At 40.7% G+C, this 22,944-nt stretch overlaps 2 protein-coding genes across 4 annotated transcripts in view; one reads left to right on the forward strand and one right to left on the reverse strand.

Moving 5' to 3' along the window:
* Nucleotides 1–12,987, reverse strand: part of LOC308085686 (uncharacterized protein) — a 54,065-nt gene extending 41,078 nt beyond the window's left edge. For both annotated transcript variants that reach the window (XM_080428942.1, XM_080428941.1), the window contains exons 1-4: nt 12,788–12,987; nt 8,734–8,906; nt 5,690–5,791; nt 2,489–2,590 (exon numbers count right to left, since the gene is read on the reverse strand). In XM_080428942.1, coding sequence (XP_080285068.1) covers nt 2,489–2,590; nt 5,690–5,791; nt 8,734–8,906; nt 12,788–12,809 — 399 coding nt within the window. In that variant the 5' untranslated portion in view covers nt 12,810–12,987. The remainder of the gene's footprint in view (nt 1–2,488; nt 2,591–5,689; nt 5,792–8,733; nt 8,907–12,787) is intronic.
* Nucleotides 12,988–15,895: 2,908 nt separating this feature from the next.
* Nucleotides 15,896–22,944, forward strand: part of tp53i13 (tumor protein p53 inducible protein 13) — a 33,571-nt gene continuing 26,522 nt past the window's right edge. For both annotated transcript variants that reach the window (XM_080428531.1, XM_080428532.1), the window contains exons 1-4: nt 15,896–16,228; nt 16,878–17,094; nt 20,580–20,657; nt 22,159–22,197. In XM_080428531.1, coding sequence (XP_080284657.1) covers nt 16,984–17,094; nt 20,580–20,657; nt 22,159–22,197 — 228 coding nt within the window. In that variant the 5' untranslated portion in view covers nt 15,896–16,228; nt 16,878–16,983. The remainder of the gene's footprint in view (nt 16,229–16,877; nt 17,095–20,579; nt 20,658–22,158; nt 22,198–22,944) is intronic.

A 22,944-nucleotide genomic window follows, 5' to 3' on the forward strand; every position in this document is an offset into this window, starting at 1 on the left:
TTTTGTCTGCGTTTGGGCCTTTCAGCCACACGCAAACGGTGTTTTTGGCCGCTAAAACGGATATTTTTGTAAACGGATAAATAAGTGAAGGTTTTCCAAAACATGCGTTTCAGTGGATCTGTGTGGACATGTAATCCGGAGATTTTGAGAAACGATGACGTCATCGCGCATTCGCACATGGTCATTATAATAATAAATAATATAATAATACATAAACACCAGACCGCTCATGGTCATTATAATAATAAATTAAGAGAGAGAGAGAGAGCAACACTTGCCGTCGATGGGATTTAAATGCTTTTTATTGAACAATACGGGAGATACGGGTACTTATCGCGGTCCGGATCACCTTGTAACATCCGTGGCTCAGGGGTAAGCACTTTATATTTGAAATCTGAACGTTTATGTACATGTGAGAGTTGGCAATGTAAAAAAAATTGAACACCACTATAAACCAAGGACTCAGCGTCATGTGAACCATGGCTACTGTTTGCGCTGCAGCTGCGCCCTGCGTGAACATCTGTGCAAATCTTTGAATATATATTTTTTTAAAGCGACCAATATCTGAACAATTGTCTTAACTTTCCTGAAAAACTATTGTTGTACTTTATCAGTGGTGCTCAAGCTTTTTCATGTCAAGGACCCCCTAAAAATAGATGTTTTTGGCCGCCGATCCCCATCAAAATATGTTGTTCCAGGGACCCCCCAGAAGCAAAGCTTTGAGTTACAAATGTCGTTTCAAAAAATATATTTATATTCAAAGATTTGCACGCATGTTCAAGATTTAAAATAAATAGCAGATCTACAAGCTCGTGCTACGAGCTTGTAGATCTGCTATTTTTTTATACATTACATTACAGTCATTTAGCAGACGCTTTTATCCAAAGCGACTTACAATAAGTGCATTCAACATAGGTAGGGAACGAAAACTACTAATCACCAGAAGTCTTTAGTGCATTCTCTTCTAAAACAAGCAACTAAGAGTATACCTAGCGCTGAGGTAAAAGTGCAATATATCAGCTACCTACTGATATTGCCAAAGTATAATAGCATAAAAGTATAAAAAGTATACAAATAATGGTTATAGCTAAAATCTAAAATGACACACAGATGAATTCCCGAATTGAATGGGTTAAAATAGAAGGATAAGGATAAGGATAATTCCGCAGAGGAAGGTGGTGGTTGTACCACACCTACTTTGATTGATATAATGTGCAGGTACAGCATACCAACCACACCATACAGTACAGTATGTACTCTATGTGTCATCATTTACAGTAGGCACACACAACAGGTTTCTCTGCTCCGCCCCATGCAGGCCCAGCCTGAGGTCACATGTCTGACAGGTGTTGACAGGTGTTGAATGGAACAGGGTTCATTCATTCATCTCCACATGTTCCACTTTCACCCAGAGAGCATGGATGAGGTGAAAGGAACCCAACGTGCCTGCTTAAAGGAGGAGTTCACCAAAAAAAATGACTTATTTTCTATCAATTGCACACCCCATGAAGCCTTCAATTCAGGCATTTATTTTGTGGCATTCCTAAGCTAATAGTTTGCTTCCCGTCTCCTACCGGCTAATGTATCCGGTAGGAGATACAAAGTAGATCATTTGTGTACCGGCTAATGTATCCGGTAGGAGACACAAAGTAGATTATTTGTGTCTCCCACCGGAAATGCACCCGGTCATCAAATGATTGTCTTAGGAATGCCACAAAAACAAAGGAGAAATCAATGACTTGAAGGCGTCATGGGGTGTGCAATTGATAGAAAATAAGTCATTGTTTGGGTGAACCCCTCCTTTAATCCTTTCAGAACGGAACGCATCTCTGTCATTCTTGGATTTCTTTGGGCTATTCAAAAATAGCAGATCTACAAGCTCATAGCGCGGCACCGAGTGCCGCGCTATGAGCTTGTAGATCTGCTATTTTTGAGAAATCGTGAATATTTGTTCAAATCTTTGAATATATATATTTTTAAAGCGATCATTTTTAACTCTGATCTGTGCTTCTGGGGGTCCCTGGAACAACATATTTTGAGATGGGGGTCCATGGCTAAATACATATAATTTTGGGGGTCCTTGACATGGAAAAGTTGGAGCACCACTGATACAGCAACATACTGTTAAGATTTAGAAAACATTTTTAGATATGTGTTTGGCCACGGACCCCCATCTCAAAATGTTTTGTTCCAGGGACCCCCAGGAGCAAAGATTTGAAATCAGTGGTGGAAAAAGTACTCAAATGTTTTACTTAAGTAAAAGTATCAATACTGCAAAGTAGAAGTACTCTGTTACAAGTGACAGTCCGGAATTAAAAAGTACAAAAGTATTGGTATCAAAATATACTGAAAGTACCAAAAGTAAAAGTACTCAAGTGTTTGATGGGGGTCCACGGCCAAATTTATATCAATTTAGGGGTCCCTGGCATGAAAAGGGTTGAAAACCACTTAAATAAACATAACATCGTTATGACAACGACATGTTTACCTCACTGTCGCTTTCTGAACAGCTGCTCTCTGAAGAGGATGATGATGAAGATGAGGAGGACGAGGACGAGGAGGAGGAGGAAGAAGAAGATGAACTGGAACACTGTAGATCAATGTGTGAGGTAGTGATAGGTCAAAGGTCGTTTAAAACGGTTTCCTAATCTGTCAAAGTGACCAATGAGAAGCTCAATGAATGATTCAGTGTTTATTCACACAACCAATGACACACATGACACACACACACACACACACACACACACACACACACACACACACACACACACACACACACACACACACACACACACAGTGACAGATAAGAGATTACGCTTTGACTCAGCAGAAGGGAGGGGCACTTAAACAAACACGCGCACGCGCACACGCACACACACACACACACACACACACACACACACACACACACACACACACACACACACACACACACACACACACACACACACGTGCGAACGCACAATAGATAGGTATACTATACAAACACACACTACATAAAATACACACTAGCTGTATATCTAGCTGTAGGTGAATGAGGGGTTAATGTCTGATGTCACAGGGCAGTGTCTCTCAAACCTTCATGTTTCAAGGACCCTCCTCTTCAACTCAGACAGTGTAAACAATGTGTTCACACTGTCTGAGCTACACACTCTAAAGAGCATGGGTCTTCAATAACTTATTGTCTATGTATTAGTCACCCCATGGAGACTTGAAATCATGGATTTTATTTAGTTTTTGTCTCATTCCTAAGACAATAATTTGATGACCAGCGGACCGGTAGGCAGCGGCTCCGGTAGGAGACACAAAGGAGTCTCCTACTGGAACAGCTGCTGGCAGGGGCGCGGCTATGGGTGGGCCTGGGTGGGCCGTGGCCCACCCACATAGAAAGCTGGCCCAGCCAATCGATTTTGCAAAAAAAAAAAAAAAAAGTGACATTTATTTTTTTAATATTTTTATAATTATATTTTTTTCTGTAAAATCAGGGAAAAATAAGAATGAAATAACATAACTCTAACCTAACCCTAACACCGAAATAAAGTAACAAAAACCCCCCTAAAAAAAGTAACAAAATCCGCCCAAAAACGCAGATTTTCGCGCATGCGCGCAGAGCGCCGGGGACGCACATGCGCGCATGCGTGCAAACCCACTCCTGCCTAGGCCCAGCCTATACTAGCGTTCTGGCTGCGCCACTGGTTGCTGGTCATTAAATTATTGTCTTAGGAATGAGACAAAAACTAAAACATATCCATGAATTCTAGTCTCCATGGGGTGACTAATCCATAGAAATAAAAGTCATTTTGGGGGTGAACTATCCCTTTAACAATTTGAACTCTAGCATCCCTGTTCTGAGGGGAACATTAGCCAAAAAACAGCAGATCTACAAGCTCACACAATGCGTCGCACACCTGAAAACGTTGGTTTATACTGTGATATTCTCTCTGATGTCATCTCAACCTCATGGATTGTTTTTATTTTTTACCTTAAAACAAAGCTACCAAACACAGTATCTTATGATAAATATTATACCTCTTCAATAAGGCTTTCCCAGCTAACTGAAACGTTTACCCTGCGACAGTGGTGTAAAGTAACTAAGTACATTTACTTAAGTACTGTACTCAAGTACAATTTTGAGGTATTTGTACTTTACCAGAGCATTTCCAATTTCCAATACTTTTACTTCTACTCCACTACATCTCAGAGGTAAATATTGTACTTTTACTCCACTACAATTATTTGAAAACTTTAGTTACTAATACTTTTCAGATATAAACTATGATATTATGAAACACACATTAACCACTTTAGTCATATTTTATACCGAGACTATTTTCAAATATTTAGTACTTTTACTTTTGGTACTTTTATGCTTTTACTAAAGTAAATTTTTAATTTTGGATTTTTACTTGTAAGAATTTGAGTACTTTTTCCACCACTGCTAAGCCTAGTGTCTGACAGTCGCCTACGGCGGACAAACACACATTAGAAGCTATAGAAAACTGAGAAACAGGAAAAACTGGGAGCAAGTCAAATAGTTCAAATGAGCTCTTTAAAAGCATAGTCTTTTGAACAATTTTCAAAATGTTCATATTTGAGTCACTCATGTTTTAGTTTTAGTCTAGTTCATAAGATTTTTAGTCGACTAAATCTACAGCTGATTTAGTCGACAAAGATGTATTTCGGTGGGGCAGGATTTTATTGAATTTATACTGAGCTGTGTGGCAAAAAATAGTGTCATGATGAATGGTTGCTGTTGACCTATAGGTAACCAGGCATGTTGGTATCGTTTACATCAACCACCACACCTTGAATACTTTCCATTTCTGTCACACTTAATCTGATCTGGATCCCTGCCATGTATGGGCGTGCTGCCTCTAGTCCAAGACAACACCCTCACACACACACGCACACGCACACGCACACGCACACACACACACACACACACACACACACACACACACACACACACACACACAGGGATAAGTGAAGTGGAATGAATCAAATCTCTCTGACAATGAACTTCAAGTAACTTGACATTTCTATGTGAGTGACAGCATGGAATGCTTTGATCCAGTGACTAGTGAACTGAGTGCCCCCGGGGGGCGCTACGCTGAATATCATATGGAGAGAAGGGGGGGAGGGGGGGGGGGAAGCCTCTTCTGTTTTGAAGGTATTCGAACATTTCAACATTTGCATACAATAATATATAAGTAGCCTAATTTATTACGTAATGAAGTCAATCATTTACATCAAATAATAATTTGATGACCGGCAGAAAGATGTTAACTCATTCACTGCCGTGGGTTTGGTGATGTTCTATTTTGTCTGAATGAACTTTATTTACGTTCGTTTATGTGCTATAAGAGTGACTTTGAGAGCTGTTTCAGCGTACATTGTAAGTCAATGAGGAGCATATTTTGAATTATCAATTTCTAATCACTGGAGATGTTTTTTTTTTTTCTTGTCCACCTTTGGAGTTACATCATGGCAAGGTAACTACACAACCCAAACCTCTAAGTGGTCTTGCCCTTTAAGTTAACTACACACGTCTTGTGTACGGGTCCCCACCAAAAACTCATTCAGATGGGGGTCCGCGGTCAAATATATATCAATTTGGGGGTCCTTGACATGAAAATGTTTGCGAAACACTGATTTGAATAATTTAAATATATTTTTTTCAGAGACTTACTTTCTTCTTTTTCTTCTTGAGTTTCTTCTTCTTGGGAACCTTTTGGCCTAAACCCTCATCCTCACTGTCTGATGAGAGAGAGCTATCTACTGAGTACTGGTCCTAATGAGAGAGAGAGAGAGAGAGAGAGAGAGAGAGAGAGAGAGAGAGAAATTAGCAGTGTGAATGCCGTACCATTAATTAAAGCATAGATCAGTGAAAACGTAGATTAAAGTCTGCATTATATAGTCTGTGAAAAAAAAAACACTTTCTGCAATACAATCTTTGATCACTCCAAATAAAACATTTGTTTTTTAATTGTGAAAAAAACAAACATATTTCACATTGCTTGATTGTCTGTCTGTCTGTCTGTCTGTCTGTCTGTCTGTCTGTCTGTCTGGTTATAGGAATGTGGTTAAGCTAGCTGTAAAGTCCATGTTATAAACTGTCAGTGTTCCTATCAACATGTAATAACACAATAGCAGCGTTTTAAATATGCCTAAACGTCCTTGTTGTGAAGGTAAAGTGGACATAATGTCTCTGTTTTCTCACTCAACAGACAAACCAACATACAGCATAAGTGTTTACAGGGTATCTGCACATTTATAAAACAATTTAAAGATGGAGTGCCATGATATTTTTCAACCCTAAAACCTGATCATAAGGTATTATTATTATGTAAGGATTTTTTTCAACAAAAAAAAAGTGTACAGTAAGTGTTAAAATGCTGTTTTTATGTAGACACACCCACCAGTGCATTAAGTATACCTGGTTCTCACCTTAGCACCTCCTCCACCACCTTAGCACCACCCACCTGTCCTAGTCCCTCCTCCTCCTCATGCCCACACCTGTTGTGTTATGATAATGAGGGGGAGGGTGTGGGCTTTGTGATGTCACTAAAGCGCTGTTTCTCTATTGGCACATTTGACCCTCAAGGTTTCAGCCTCCAGGAAAAAAATCCAAATAGTCAGAGAAGACATAAAACACCATAAAAACACCACCAGGGGGCTTAATGAAGTTCTATCAACCTCATAGACACATGAAAAACAGAAAAAGTGCAAAAACATGGCACCACCTCTTTAAGGACTTTTAAGAGCTTTTTAATACCTCTAAAATACAAAATAAGACCATTACTGGATCAAAAGTAATCAACAACTATTAGTCTGTCATTAAATGTTTCTATGAATTGAGTACAAAGGACCCAAATGGAAACAAGCCATAGTGCTTTCTTGGGTTTTAAATCCTCTAAACAGACCTTGTAATGAACTGTACTTTATGTGCGTGTCTTTGCAAACTGTTAATAAAGTATTCAATCAAAAATCAAACTATACTATAAAAAATGGTCAAATATTACCTAAGAAAGAGGGACAAATTGTCAAAATAGCAGATCTACAAGCTTGTGAGCTTGTAGATCTGCTATTTTGACAATATGGAGCAGAGTCAAAGGAAATTGATTGCCTCCAATTCCAAGTGCTTGTCAGGGTGGGGGTCCACAATTCCAATGATTTTGGGGGGGTCACCGCCTGAAAGTGGCCTTTGAGTACCACTTCCCCAGGAGCAGGACATTTAGTGTAGGGTCTTTATCCCTCTGTGTGTCTGTCCCCATGGAGCAGGACATTTAGTTTAGGGTCTTTATCTCTCTGTGTGTCTGTCCCCATGGAGCAGGACATTTAGTTTAGGGTCTTTATCCCTCTGTGTGTCTGTCCCCATGGAGCAGGACATTTAGTGTAGGGTCTTTATCTCTCTGTGTGTCTGTCCCCATGGAGCAGGACATTTAGTTTAGGGTCTTTATCTCTCTGTGTGTCTGTCCCCATGGAGCAGGACATTTAGTTTAGGGTCTTTATCCCTCTGTGTGTCTGTCCCCATGGAGCAGGACATTTAGTGTAGGGTCTTTATCTCTCTGTGTGTCTGTCCCCATGGAGCAGGACATTTAGTTTAGGGTCTTTATCTCTCTGTGTGTCTGTCCCCATGGAGCAGGACATTTAGTGTAGGGTCTTTATCTCTCTGTGTGTCTGTCCCCATGGAGCAGGACATTTAGTGTAGGGTCTTTATCTCTCTGTGTGTCTGTCCCCATGGAGCAGGACATTTAGTTTAGGGTCTTTATCTCTCTGTGTGTCTGTCCCCATGGAGCAGGACATTTAGTTTAGGGTCTTTATCTCTCTGTGTGTCTGTCCCCATGGAGCAGGACATTTAGTGTAGGGTCTTTATCTCTCTGTGTGTCTGTCCCCATGGAGCAGGACATTTAGTGTAGGGTCTTTATCTCTCTGTGTGTCTGTCCCCATGGAGCAGGACATTTAGTTTAGGGTCTTTATCTCTCTGTGTGTCTGTCCCCATGGAGCAGGACATTTAGTTTAGGGTCTTTATCTCTCTGTGTGTCTGTCCCCATGGAGCAGGACATTTAGTGTAGGGTCTTTATCTCTCTGTGTGTCTGTCCCCATGGAGCAGGACATTTAGTGTAGGGTCTTTATCTCTCTGTGTGTCTGTCCCCATGGAGCAGGACATTTAGTGTAGGGTCTTTATCTCTCTGTGTGTCTGTCCCCATGGAGCAGGACATTTAGTGTAGGGTCTTTATCTCTCTGTGTGTCTGTCCCCATGGAGCAGGACATTTAGTGTAGGGTCTTTATCCCTCTGTGTGTCTGTCCCCATGGAGCAGGACATTTAGTGTAGGGTCTTTATCTCTCTGTGTGTCTGTCCCCATGGAGCAGGACATTTAGTGTAGGGTCTTTATCCCTCTGTGTGTCTGTCCCCATGGAGCAGGACATTTAGTGTAGGGTCTTTATCTCTCTGTGTGTCTGTCCCCATGGAGCAGGACATTTAGTGTAGGGTCTTTATCTCTCTGTGTGTCTGTCCCCATGGAGCAGGACATTTAGTTTAGGGTCTTTATCTCTCTGTGTGTCTGTCCCCATGGAGCAGGACATTTGGGCAGTGGTGGAAAAACTACTCACATTTTTGCGTCACATCGCGACACATTGTGAGCTTGTAGATCGTCTATTTTCAACTCGGTGTGTCTGAAGTACAGTACTTGAGTAAATGTGCTTAGTTACTTTCCCACACTGGTCCATTACCTCTGTGTGTCTGTCTCTAGGAGCAGCAGGACATCTAGGTCTGTCTCTCTGGTCTCTGTCTCTCTGGTCTCTGTCCTCTCCAGGCTCCAGGGCTTCATCCACAGCTTCTAACCCAGAGGAGAGCATCCCTGCTGGGCCACAGGGCCGGCCCCCGGCCCCTACTCCCCCTGGAGCTCATAAAAAACACATCACAACATTTATATTACATTATTAAAGCAAAAACATTGACAATATGAGATCTATATTTCAGCAGATCTACAAGCTCCTAACGCAGTGGCCCTGCGACGCGTTGTGAGCTTGTAGATCGGCTCTACGAGGGCGTTTCAACGGGATCCAATTTCAAATATTGACATCATTGAAGCCATTCAATCCGGGAGAGCATCTGTGTCATTTCACATTTCTTTGGGCTATTCAAAAATAGCAGATCTACAAGCTCATGGCGCGGCACTCGGTGCCGCGCCATGAGCTTGTAGATCTGCTATTTTTGAAAAATTGTGAAAAACGTATTTTAAAAAAATATAACTTATGTTGCTATAATATCAGTGGGTGTCAAAGTTTTTTCATGTCAAGGACCACCCAGAATGATATGTGTTTGGCCGCGGACCCCCATCTCAAAATATGTTGTTCCAGGGACCCCCCCAGAAACAAAGATTTGAGTTAAAAATTGTCGCTTTAAAACATATATTCAAAAATGTTCACACATTTTCATGATTTTTCAAAGAAATAACAGATCTACAAGCTCGTAGCGCGGCACTCGGTGCTCTGCTGTTTTTCAAGCTATTATTGAGCTTGTAGATCAGGCTATTTTCAAGCTATTATTGAGCTTGTAGATCAGGCTATTTTCAAGCTATCATTGAGCTTGTAGATCGGCTATTTTCAAGCTATCATTGAGCTTGTAGATCGGCTATTTTCAAGCTATCATTGAGCTTGTATATCTGCTATTTTCAAACTATTATTGAGCTTCTAGATCGGCTATTTTCAAGCTATCATTGAGCTTGTAGATCGGCTATTTTCAAGCTATCATTGAGCTTGTAGATCGGCTATTTTCAAGCTATCATTGAGCTTGTAGATCGGCTATTTTCAAGCTATCATTGAGCTTGTAGATCGGCTATTTTCAAACTATCATTGAGCTTGTAGATCGGCTATTTTCAAGCTATCATTGAGCTTGTAGATCGGCTATTTTCAAACTATCATTGAGCTTGTAGATCGGCTATTTTCAAGCTATCATTGAGCTTCTAGATCGGCTATTTTCAAACTATTATTGAGCTTCTAGATCGGCTATTTTCAAACTATCATTGAGCTTGTAGATCGGCTATTTTCAAGCTGGCATTGAGCTTGTAGTTGTTTTTTTTAACAGATTCAGAGGAGTTTTGAAAACACTGTGAAATGGGGCGTATAATATGCATTATTATGAGTCATTTTCCACCTGAAGCTAAAGTGACAAGATACTGTGAATGAACTGTCATCTACTCTGTGTTTCATATTCATAAACACTATCTGAATGTTTTGTATATTTACACATTTACACATTTCACTGAACTGATATCAGTATAATTTGAATATGACCCGTTTTCTTGTTCTTTCTTTCTTTCTTTCTTTCTTTCTTTCACTATTTTATTCTACTGAAACTTGGTTTAAATCGTATCAGAATGGATCAATTTTGAACAGTGCTGTCTGTCTGCAAACTTCATAGTGGATCAGCAAAGAAGAAAGCTTGTAGATCTGCTATTTTTTACTATTTTTGAATTGGAATCCTGATTTATTTTTTTCATAGCTCTGCTGTTTTCGCTTTTTTTTTTATTGGAATCCTGAAAAGTAACATTTGTATTTAATTTCAAACGCATGTAGTTATACTTATGTTAACTTTATGAACTTAAATACAAATACATTGGACATAAAAAAGACAATAGAATGTTAATACTAGTCATTAAGCTACTAATATTGAAGTAATTAAAGCGGGTCATATTTGCATGTTTGGAATCATAACAGCTGAAATCAATAATATAATCACTATTCTGATATTAACCTGAGGGCCGTATTAAGTAAGGTGGGGGCCGCATGTGGCCCCCGGGCCGCCAGTTGCCCATGTATAACTAGACTATAGTAAATCTGAAGGACTTCCTTATTCTACAACTTCCTTAAAAGCGGACATGTGATTAAAAATAAAGAGCTAATGCTGTAGAGCAGTGGTTCTCAACCTGTGGTTCGGGACCCATATGATTTTGGTGTGGGGGGGGGGGGGGGGTCCCCAGATGACAGTGAAGTGACAATTTATGGACCTTTTTAATACCTCATAAAAAGAATGAAATAATACCATTTACTGCATCGAAAGTAGTCAACAAATTCTACAGTAAAAACTGGTCAAATTGTCAAATAATATTTTTAAAAAGAAGCGAAAATGTGTGAAAATAGCAGATCTACAAGCTCACAACGCCTCGCTTGTAGATCTGCTATTTTCACAGTATTTATCTGTGGAACCGAGTCAAACTAAATGTAAATCCTCAACTCCTACAATTCCAACTGCTCGTCAGGGTGGGGGGTCCCCAGTGCAAATATGATTATTTTGGGGGGTCCCCAGTTCAAATATGATTATTTTGGGGGGTCCCCAGTGCAAATATGATTATTTTGGGGGGTCCCCAGTGCAAATATGATTATTTTGGGGGGTCGCAGCCTAAAAAGGTTGAGAACCACTGCTATAGAATGAAAAAAACATTGTATAACTCGTAGCTGCTGATGCTAATGTTATTGTGGACACAGAGACAGAAAAATGACCAACGTTTTGGACAGACCATGAACTGTACTGTATCTATTATGAACTGTACCGCACCACGCCCATGACATAAAAAACACCTCATATTGTTATGTGTAAACATTAAGAAGTTTATAAACATACTCTGTTAATCCTCACTGTTCATTTTAGCCATAAACTCTGAGAGTGTACAAAATGAAGGGTTCCATTTGGACTGTGACGGGTCCCTTTGGTTCCGTTTTTACAACCACGTCCCAGACAGTAAAACCTTTATTTTGATATAATAATAATAATGACCATAACAATAACTTCATTACATCTTCTTTTAAATCTCCAGTTTAGCCATAACTGTAAGAGTGTAACAAATGGAACCAAATGGACCCTTACAGGTCTGTAACTCTGAGAGTGTACAAATGGAACCAAATGGACCCTTACAGGTCTGTAACTCTGAGAGTGTACACATGGAACCAAATGGACCCTTACAGGTCTGTAACTCTGAGAGTGTACAAATGGAACCAAATGGACCCTTACAGGTCTGTAACTCTGAGAGTGTACACATGGAACCAAATGGACCCTTACAGGTCTGTAACTCTGAGAGTGTACACATGGAACCAAATGGACCCTTACAGGTCTGTAACTCTGAGAGTGTACACATGGAACCAAATGGACCCTTACAGGTCTGTAACTCTGAGAGTGTACAAATGGAACCAAATGGACCCTTACAGGTCTGTAACTCTGAGAGTGTACAAATGGAACCAAATGGACCCTTACAGGTCTGTAACTCTGAGAGTGTACACATGGAACCAAATGGACCCTTACGGGTCTGTAACTCTGAGAGTGTACAAATGGAACCAAATGGACCCTTACGGGTCTGTAACTCTGAGAGTGTACAAATGGAACCAAATGGACCCTTACAGGTCTGTAACTCTGAGAGTGTACACATGGAACCAAATGGACCCTTACAGGTCTGTAACTCTGAGAGTGTACAAATGGAACCAAATGGACCCTTACAGGTCTGTAACTCTGAGAGTGTACAAATGGAACCAAATGGACCCTTACAGGTCTGTGACTCTGAGAGTGTACAAATGGAACCAAATGGACCCTTACAGGTCTGTAACTCTGAGAGTGTACACATGGAACCAAATGGACCCTTACAGGTCTGTAACTCTGAGAGTGTACACATGGAACCAAATGGACCCTTACAGGTCTATAACTCTGAGAGTGTACACATGGAACATCTGGTTCCATGTGTACACTCTCAGAGTTAAATATAATTATAATAATCATAATAAAGCTGTAAGTCACCTTGAGAAGGACAGGAGTCCATCGGGCCCGGGTCGGTCGGTCCACTACGCTCCTCAGGTGGGCCTCGGCGCCGAACCGGCAGTCAGCGTTACCTGCAGAGAGGTGTGTGTGTGTGTGTGTGTGTGTGTGTGTGTGTGTGTGTGTGTGTGTGTGTGTGTGTGTGTTTTTGTGCGAGACAGAGTGTGTGAGACAGAGTGTCTGCGAGGAACTGCTACCTGTCATAAAATAGGGGGAAGTACACACACGCCTTCTTTACCTGTGTGTGCGCGCGTGTGTGTGTGTGTGTGTGTGTGTGTGTGTGTGTGTGTGTGTGTGTGTGTGTGTGTGTGTGTGTGTGTGTGTGTGTGTGTGTGTGTGTGTGTGTGTGTGTGTGTGTGTGTGTGTGTGAGTGTGTGTGTGTGTGTGTGAGAGAGCGCGTGTGAGAGAGCGTGTGGGCGTCAACCATAACAGGGTGTGGAAAGTAATTAAGTACATGTACTCAAGTCAAGTAGAGTACTTACGTACACTTTAGAGGCGTCCCTGTCCGTGTTTCAATACTTCTACTCCACTACATGTCAGAGCTAAATTCTGTACTCTTTTTACTCCACATGATTCATTTTAAAACTTGAGTTACTCGTTACTTTTGCAGAGTTATAGTTGTTTGATTAACCACTTCGGCCCTATACATTTCACACAAAAATGGCCAATGTGAGCTTTAGATCTGCTATTTTCAAAAGATGTTGTTGACACATTTTTAAGACTTGTGTGAAATGGGACATTTTGTTTCTTAGCAGAATGCTCTTGAGGGAGTATGGGATTGTTTTGCAATCCATTGCTTAAGGACACCATTTATTTTAGCAATACATTGCTTGAGTATAGGCCTACAATTTTTTTTTTTTTTAGCTATCCATAGCTTAAGGATACTCTTTTATTTTTTCGTCTACATTGTGGTATTGCTTGTTTTTTTTTTAACATGTCAGTTCCTTCATAGTAACAGGTTTGACGGGTCGTTTTTTTTCCAGCTGTGGCTGCGTAAGCGCCTGTGATTGGTCACTCGCTGAAAGGTTGGCCACGCCCATTTGGCCCCCTGGTATTTTGTTGACAGCTGAAACCTTTTCTTTTTTTTTTATACATGAAGCCTTTGGTGGTAGAAGCATGGAGTAATGGATTACTCACATGTCTTACTTAAGTATCAATACTGCAACGTAAGATATACTCTCTTACAGGTAGAAGTCCCTTATTCAAAATGTAGCTACTTGAGTAAAAAGTGAAAAAGTATTGGCATCAAAATTGACTTAAAGTGCCAAAAGTAAAAGTACTCATTATGCAGAATGTCCAATTTCACAAGCGTTCAAAATGTATAAAAAATATCTTTTGAAAATAGCAGATCTACAAGCTCACAGTGTGAGCTTGTAGATCTGATATTTTCAAATAGCCAAAGTATATATAGGGCTGAATTAATGTATGTTTTGTAATAATAATAATCAAAACCTATACAAAAGTAACTAGTAACTAAAGTTTTCAAATAATTGTAGTGGAGTAAAAGTACAATATTTGCCTCTGAGATGTAGTGGAGGTAAAAGTACTGAACATTTTTAATACTCAAAAGTGTGCTTGGGTGCATCACTTGAGTAAACATACTTAGTTACTTTACACCATGGGTACATACATACAGCACTGGGTACAAACACCCTGAGTTAGATGATACAGACTATGTGATGTAAGGGTTAATTTGGACCAACACATTGTGTTAGTTTGAGTCATATTTTAGTCATTTGAAATGTTAGAGTTTTAGTCTAGTTTTAATTGAAATATCCTATGATTTTAGTCGACTAAATCTACGGTTTATTTAGTCGACAAATATCTCTTCTAATGTATAAATATATGTATATTCTGTGATGGGCATTAATATAATACAGAACCGGGGCTGGATATAATGATGTCACTATTTGTGACTCTCTCTCTCTCTCTCTCTCTTTATCTGTATCTCTCGCCCTCCATATCTTGTTTTCATCTCCTTATCTGCTGTGTTTTTATGGTGTGTTTATGGCTATGACAACTGAATTCACCTCCTGAGATCAATAAAGGTCAGTCAGTCAGCCAGTCAGTCAGCCAATACTACGATGGTAAATGGTAAATGGTGCATTTATATAGCGCTTTTATCCAAAGCACTTTACATGGATTGTGCATTACATTCACACACACATTCATACACCGATGGAGGAGGAAACCATACAAGGCACCAACCTGCTCATCAGGAGTAGTTAGGGGTTCAGTGTCTTGCTCAAGGACACTTCAACACTAACTCTGGGGGAGCCCGGGATCGAACTGGGGACCTTGCGGTTTCCAGTTCACTCTACCCCTGAGCCACTGCTGGCCCGATGAAAAACACTCTGTTACAAGTAAAAGTCCGGAATTAAAAATGTTCTTAAAAAAGTACAAAATGGTTGGTATCAAAACATACTGAAAGTAGAAAGTACTTTTACTTTACTTAAGTATTTACATTTTCTGTACTTCTACTCCACATCTCTGAGGCCAATATTGTACTTTTACTCCACTACAATTATTTGAAAACTTTAGTTACTATAGTTACTTTGTAGATTTTGATAATTATTACAAAACATACATTAACCACTTCAGCCCTATATACATTTTGGTCATTTGAAAATAGCCGATCTACAAGCTCAAAACGTCGTCATGCGATGCGTTGTGAGCTTGTAGATCGTCTTTTGGTCATTTTTTCAAACATTTCAGTACTTTTACTTTTGTTACTTTAATTAAGTACATTTTGATACCAATACTTTTATACTCAAATATACTTTTAATTCCAGACTTTTCCTTGTAACAGAGTATTTCTATCTACATTGCAGTATTGATACTCATACTTAAGTAAAACATGTGAGTAGTGAGTACTTCCTCCATCACTGGTCTAACAGCTGGCCGTTGGTTCACACAACTTAGAGCTCTGGCGCCCTCATGTGGCCATCCACGGTCATTACACTTCAGAACAACAACAGTACAGACAACCAGACATGGCAACCCAGCAGCGTAAACACAGCCAGACATGGCAACCCAGCAACGTAAAGACAGCCAGACATGGCAACCCAGCTTCCTGTCTGTGTGGAGCAGCAGTTCCGTCAACAGTAAAAGTTGTCTTTATAATTCTCCACAAAGTCCTCATTAATAATCTGCTTCAATCAACATGCTGTCGCTTTAAGATAAGGATCATTACTGGGAAAAAATAGCAGATTTGTTTTTTGTTTTGCTTATAAGTAAAACTACCGTGGCGTTATTACACATTTATTAGCGCATAATTACGCATGACGCGTCATCGCTTCTTCACCATTATGGATGTTTACTTATTTCTGCAAAACAAACAGTTTTCCTCTGAACCTTCTGGAGGTGATGTGATGGAGATCAGTGCTTTGTTTTATACCTTCTCTAAAGGAACCAGATGATGATGTGAGAATAAGTTTGTTTATTAACTTCATCTTCTTGCTCTGATGTAGCTCTGAAACATGACTCTCATACACCAGCTTGTTTCTGGTTTGCGATTCTTTTACATTTACAACCCGTACATGTACATAAACGTTCAGATTTCAAATATAAAGTGCTGAACCTAAAGCCACGGATGTAACAAGTTGAGCCGGACCGCGATAAGTACCCGTGTCTCCCGTATTGTTCAATAAAAAAGCCTTTTAATCCGATCGGCGGCCATTTTCTATTATTTTGTTGTGATGTATTAGGGTGCAATACACCTACCAACCGGTAGTGTCGCATAGTTGAAAGCGTCGGAGAAAATGGCCGGCGATCGGATTAAAACGCTTTTTATTGAACAATACGGAAGAAAGAGGTATTTAAGACCTTTACCGCCTCAACATGTAACATCCGTGGCTTGAGGGTCAGCCCTTTATATTTGAAATGTGAACGTTTATGTAGATGTGAGAGTTGTAAATGTAAAAAGATCGCAAACCAGTAACAAGTTGGTCCATGACGCTTGTGACAGACGAGCGTCATGTGAACCATGGCTACTAGCTCTGATGCAAAATTGGAGAGAGGGTTTATTATTATTAATAATAATAATAATTACAACTCTTGTGAACCTTCTTAGAGGTGATCAGCTTCTCTTAGAGGAACCAGATGATGATGTGTGGATCTAGTGGATCATCATGTGGATGTGATCTAGTGGATCATCATCATCACCGAGGCCTGCCGTCATGCTCAGTCCGCTCATGGTGAGCCTGTTGGCCGCAGCGTGGCTCAGCGTGGCTCCCTACCATGGAGCTTCTGCTGGAGGAGGGTCTGGATCCTTCTGTGACAATGGAAAGGTAGGATATATTATTATTATTATAAATGCATCATAAATACAACTTTATTTTGTTTTCGCAAAAGAAAACCCGCTTGCCCCAAATGTTAACTAGGTGTCCGGAGTATTTGTGTAATGTATTAGTCCATATTTATCAATAAAGAAGTGTTTTAATCCCGTCTGTGGCCGATTCTGTAGGAATTTCCCAATGGGCGGTAGTGACGGGGCGCATCCGATGAAAGCGGGAATTACACTCAATGTAAACATGATATAAACGCGGGGGAGAAAATGGCGTTCGGCCACAAACGTGATTAAAACACTTCTTTATTGATAAATATGGATTAATACATTACACAAACACCCCGGACACCTAGTTAACATTTGGGGAAAGCGGGTAAACAACTTATATTTATCATTTGTACATGTTTGGAGAAATACGGGCTTTACTGGTGACATTCCAGGGCAATCTGGGGGGGATTGCCCTGGAATGTCACGAAAGTAAAAGTCAGACTCGATAAAATACTACACCTACGAGTCTTGAGTGAAGACTATGAATGCATAATTAATACAACTTTATTTGTTTTAGCATTTTAATAAAATAATATAATAGTTTATAAAGTGCTTTCACAACACAAACCACAACAAACAAAGTGTGGAAAGACAGCGAAACACAGGCAGTTCAATGAAACAAACAAACAAACAAACAATCAATCACTAAAACAACAACAACCTTTTTCATGCCAAGGACCCCCACAATTGATATGCATTTGGCCACGGACCCCCATCTGAAAAGCTTTTGTGCCAGGGACCCCCAGAAGAGAAGATTTATGTAAAAAAAAAAAAAAAATCTAAATTGTTAAAACATCCAAAAATAGCAGATATACATGCTGTGGTGGAAAAAGTACTCAAATTCCATACTTAAGTAAAAGTACCAATACTGCAATATAAAAATACTCTGTTACAAGTAAAAGTCCAGAATAAAAAACTTACTTGAGTAAAAGTACAAAAGTATTGGCATCAAAATGTACTTAAAGTACCAAAAGTAAAAGTACAAAATATTTGAAAATAGCCGATCTACAAGCTCACAACGCGTCGCGATGCGACGCGTTGTGAGCTTGTAGATCTGCTATTTTCAAATAGCCTAGGTTTAAAATAGGTTTAAAGTGGTTAATGTATGTTTCATTATATCATAATTTATATATGAAAAGTAACTAGTAACAAATTTTTTCGAGTAAATGTAGTGCAGTAAAAGTACAATATTTGCCTCTGAGATGTAGTGGAGTAGAAGTAAAAGTATTGGAAATTGGAAATACTCAAGTAAAGTACAAATACCTCAAAATTGTACTTAAGTACAGTACTTAAGTAAATGTACTTAGTTACTTTCCACCACTGAAGCTCACAGCGCGGTACAAACTTATGATAAAAATAAGTAAGTACTTAATTAAGGCAAACACTATTGAACAAACCCAACTGGTTCAGAACTCTGTTAACCCATTGGGACCGGGAACACATCTGTGTAATTTTTTAAGATTTCTTTGGCTATTAAAAAAAATGTCAGATCTACAAGCTCATAGCGCGGCACCGATGAGCTTCTAGATCTGCTATTTTTGAAAAGCCAAAAGTATTTTAAAAAATGGTTAAAGTGGTTACACACAGATGCGTTCCCGGTCTGAAATGGGTTACGGGGTAAACCTTGCTCACACAAGGGCTTGTAGCTCTATCTCTCCCTCAGGGATGTTACCTGTGTTCCTGCTCACATATCTCTGTCTATCTGTCTCTGCAGCCTCCCTTTAAATAGGGAGTGGATCCTACCACATCACACAGAGCCAGTTAGCAACAATTCGTCCAAATACTCCCATAAATACTCCCACAGCGTACAAGTAACCTTCTTAAAGAAGCGTTACAATTAAATAATATAACTTGGGGTGAAATCTCACTGACAATTTATATAAATACTCCTAAAGCATATGAAACACCCCTCTCCTCCACACAGCACTTGGTACCTACCTTCCCAATCAAGAGGATTTGCCACCAGCTGTGTAGTAAAGACAAGCAAACAATCAGTGAACATTTCAGTTTCCATAGACGCCGTAACAGACAACGTCACACTGATAAGAACCAGTATGCGTGCACAGGCCGGCACCAAATGAACCCCACCGCTCATAAGATGCAATGTAAAAGTGGTCACAGCCTCACGTGTAAAAATGCATCCCATCAAACTTTCAGATGCTGTTTTTCTCCCAGTATGGAGGAAGAATGCTTAGGATTTTTACTGTGATCTCTCGCTCTTAGAAATATATAATCCTTGGTTTCTGTTGTGTGTAAACAATAATAACAATTCAAAGCAGTTTTCCCCCAAACCCCCCCGCCTCCAGTGGCTGTCATAAGAACGGAGGGAGCGCTCAATAGTCCATATTCACACGGCTGCCATTTTGGAATTTAACATTGCGTTGCTGTGGCAACCGGGGGGCATTTCATTGACTTAATGGCAATATGGCCGCCGTGTGAATATGGTCTATGACCACGGCTCCAGAACCTGCTCTTGCTCGCGCAGCTGCAGCCCGTCAAGCCTAATTTATGCCCCGTCCCGCGCCCAGAGAACGGCCGAGAACAGCAGACCTCCAAGCTCACAGCGGTCTCATCCGCGACGCGGTTGTGAGCTTGTATGTCAGCTGTTCTCGGCGAGCAATACCGTTGCGGGGTGAAGTATATATGTCTCGCTAGAGCGCACCCCACTAGCCTACACACACAGAGGAGGTTGAATGAAGTGAAACCAGCGAAACCCCATAACAACAGGATTGGGGATCTGTTGGGAATTGATTACATGAAATAGTCACCTGTGCGTCCAGTCTCAATGTTTGTAAACACATAATTGGTCTATACACAAGTTTAAAACTAATGGAGTCCTTTGCATGTTATAGAAAGCAGTCAGATGTATATGTGTATATAGCTGCCCTTTGACACGGAACCTCAGGCCTTAATGGGTTAAAATGTCCTGATGTGAAAGAAAATTCCGTTCAGAAGAAGAAGAAGAAAAGGTTGTCATACTTGTAGACAATCTCAAATCTGTTGTAGATATTACATTTAGATGGTGCTGTCATAATTTAACATAATGTTATAAACACTGTTTGTCAAGAAAATGAAAACATGGCACTTTGTGTCAGAAAGGTTGTTGCCCCGACCCATGATTGATTGATTGAATATTGATTGAATATTGTATTAATGGTTTGCAAAGACAAGCACAGGAAGTACAGCTCAATACAAGGTCTGTTAAGATGATGGTTAACCCGAGAAAGCACCGTATGGCTTGTTTCCATTGGGGTCCTTTGTACTCAATTCATCGAAAACATTTAATGACAGACTAATATACACTACTATGCGTGTGTGTGTGTGTGTGTGTGTGTGTGTGTGTGTGTGTGTGTGTGTGTGTGTGTGTGTGTGTGTGTGTGTGTGTGTGTGTGTGTGTGTGTGTGTGTGTGTGTGTGTGTGTGTGTGTGTGTGTGTCAGGTGTCCTTGCACAGAGACGTCCCTCTGGACACAGACTGGACATGTCCACATGCAGCATGGACTACAGACAACCTGCAGGTAACCGTGGCAACCCCGACCACCATCCTCCTTAGGTAGTGCCGGTGGTGTAAAGTAACTAAGTACATTTAACTTAAGTACCGTATACTTTTGAGTACAATTTTGAGGTATTTGTACTTTTACTTGAGTATTTCCAATTTTCATCACTTTTGCTTCTACTCCACTACATCTCAGAGGCAAATATTTTACTTTTACTCCACTACAAGTATTTGAAAACATTAGTTACTGCCTGGTTACTTTGTAGATTTTGATTATTATTACAAAACATACATTAACCACTTCAGTCCTATATACATCTCGGCCATTTGAAAATAGCAGATCTACAAGCTCACACATTGTGAGCTTGTAGATCTGCACTTTTCAAATGATTTTTAAACAATTGAAAACTTGAAATGGCTGAGAGAGCGATGAGGCAGGGACCCCTTAGCTGAGAGAGAGATGAAGCAGGGACCCCTTAGCTGAGAGAGAGAGAGAGAGAGAGATGAAGCAGGGACCCCTTAGCTGAGAGAGAGAGAGAGAGAGAGAGAGAGAGAGAGAGAGAGAGAGATGAAGCAGGGACCCCTTAGCTGAGAGAGATGAAGCAGGGACCCCTTAGCTGAGAGAGAGAGATGAAGCAGGGACCCCTTAGCTGAGAGAGAGAGAGATGAAGCAGGGACCCCTTAGCTGAGAGAGAGATGAAGCAGGGACCCCTTAGCTGAGAGAGAGATGAAGCAGGGACCCCTTAGCTGAGAGAGAGATGAAGCAGGGACCCCTTAGCTGAGAGAGAGAGATGAAGCAGGGACCCCTTAGCTGAGAGAGAGAGAGATGAAGCAGGGACCCCTTAGCTGAGAGAGAGAGAGATGAAGCAGGGACCCTTTAGCTGAGAGAGAGATGAAGCAGGGACCCCTTAGCTGAGAGAGAGAGAGATGAAGCAGGGACCCCTTAGCTGAGAGAGAGATGAAGCAGGGACCCCTTAGCTGAGAGAGAGATGAAGCAGGGACCCCTTAGCTGAGAGAGAGATGAAGCAGGGACCCCTTAGCTGAGAGAGAGAGATGAAGCAGGGACCCCTTAGCTGAGAGAGAGAGATGAAGCAGGGACCCCTTAGCTGAGAGAGAGAGATGAAGCAGGGACCCCCACTACATATTGTATAACATTGTGTTACAGATGAAACTCTTTCATAGATTTCATAGATATCTTCATAGACTTGTTTGACAGCAACTACCATGTTGGATTCATGTTAAAGTGTATTTTCAGACATTTAACCACTTAAACCATCAGTGCTTAGCAAACTTGACCTTTAGCTGGAAATAGCCGATCTACAAGCCCACAACGCATCGCGCTGCGATGCAATGCCTTTTTGCTTCTATACTGTAGGTCCTTCCCTGGCACAAAATGTTTTTAGATGAGGGCTCCGCAGCCAAACACACATCATTTTGGGGGTCCTTGACAAGTTTGATAACCACTGTAAAATACCATTCATAAGGTCTCATCATGCATGTTCCTCGTCTCCCTGTGTTTGCAGGACGGTCCCAGCAGTACTGACACAGTGTATGATCCACAGGTAAGTACAGACAGCCAGACATGGCAACCCAGCAGCTTACAAACAGCCAGACATGGCAACCCAGCAGCTTACAAACAGCCGGACATGGCAACCCAGCAGAGTACAAACAGCCAGACATGGCAACCCAGCAGCGTACAAACAGCCAGACATGGCAACCCAGCAGCGTACAAACAGCCAGCCATAGACCATATTCACATGGCGGCCATGTTTCTATGAAGTCAATGAAAGTAGCCACCCCGGGTGGCGGCACTTTCAATGTTAGATTCCAATATGGCCGCCGTGTGAATATGGTCTATTGACCACCGAAGTCTGACGTCATTTACACATCCTTTGTTTGTCTACCTGGTTCGCAGTTTTCCACCCCCATTCTGAATCCCATAGACGTATTTAATATCGCGTCAAATAAGAACTGTGTTCCAAAAATAAACAAATGATCCCGGCGGTTTGACTCTTATGGATATGAAGCATCAACTGACGGTGAGAAAACCATAATGTTACTTCCGCCGAATTAGTTACATTTTCGCCAGAAACAGACTGTTTCAAATATAAGTGACTGACTATCATAAACGATACAGAACCTCCTCCCTGACAATAACGCCGGGACAGTTTGTTTATTTATGGACCACAATTCTTATATGAGACGATTCTAAGATGACCCAATGTTATTCTCCATAGAGAAATGACTTCCGCAAACCTGGGGATGAACGAATGACGTCAGGACTTCGGTGGTCTGTTAGACTCACTTAT

This window comes from Gymnoscopelus braueri (genome assembly GCF_963280865.1).
Source record: "Gymnoscopelus braueri genome assembly, chromosome: 5".
Lineage (NCBI taxonomy): Eukaryota > Metazoa > Chordata > Actinopteri > Myctophiformes > Myctophidae > Gymnoscopelus > Gymnoscopelus braueri.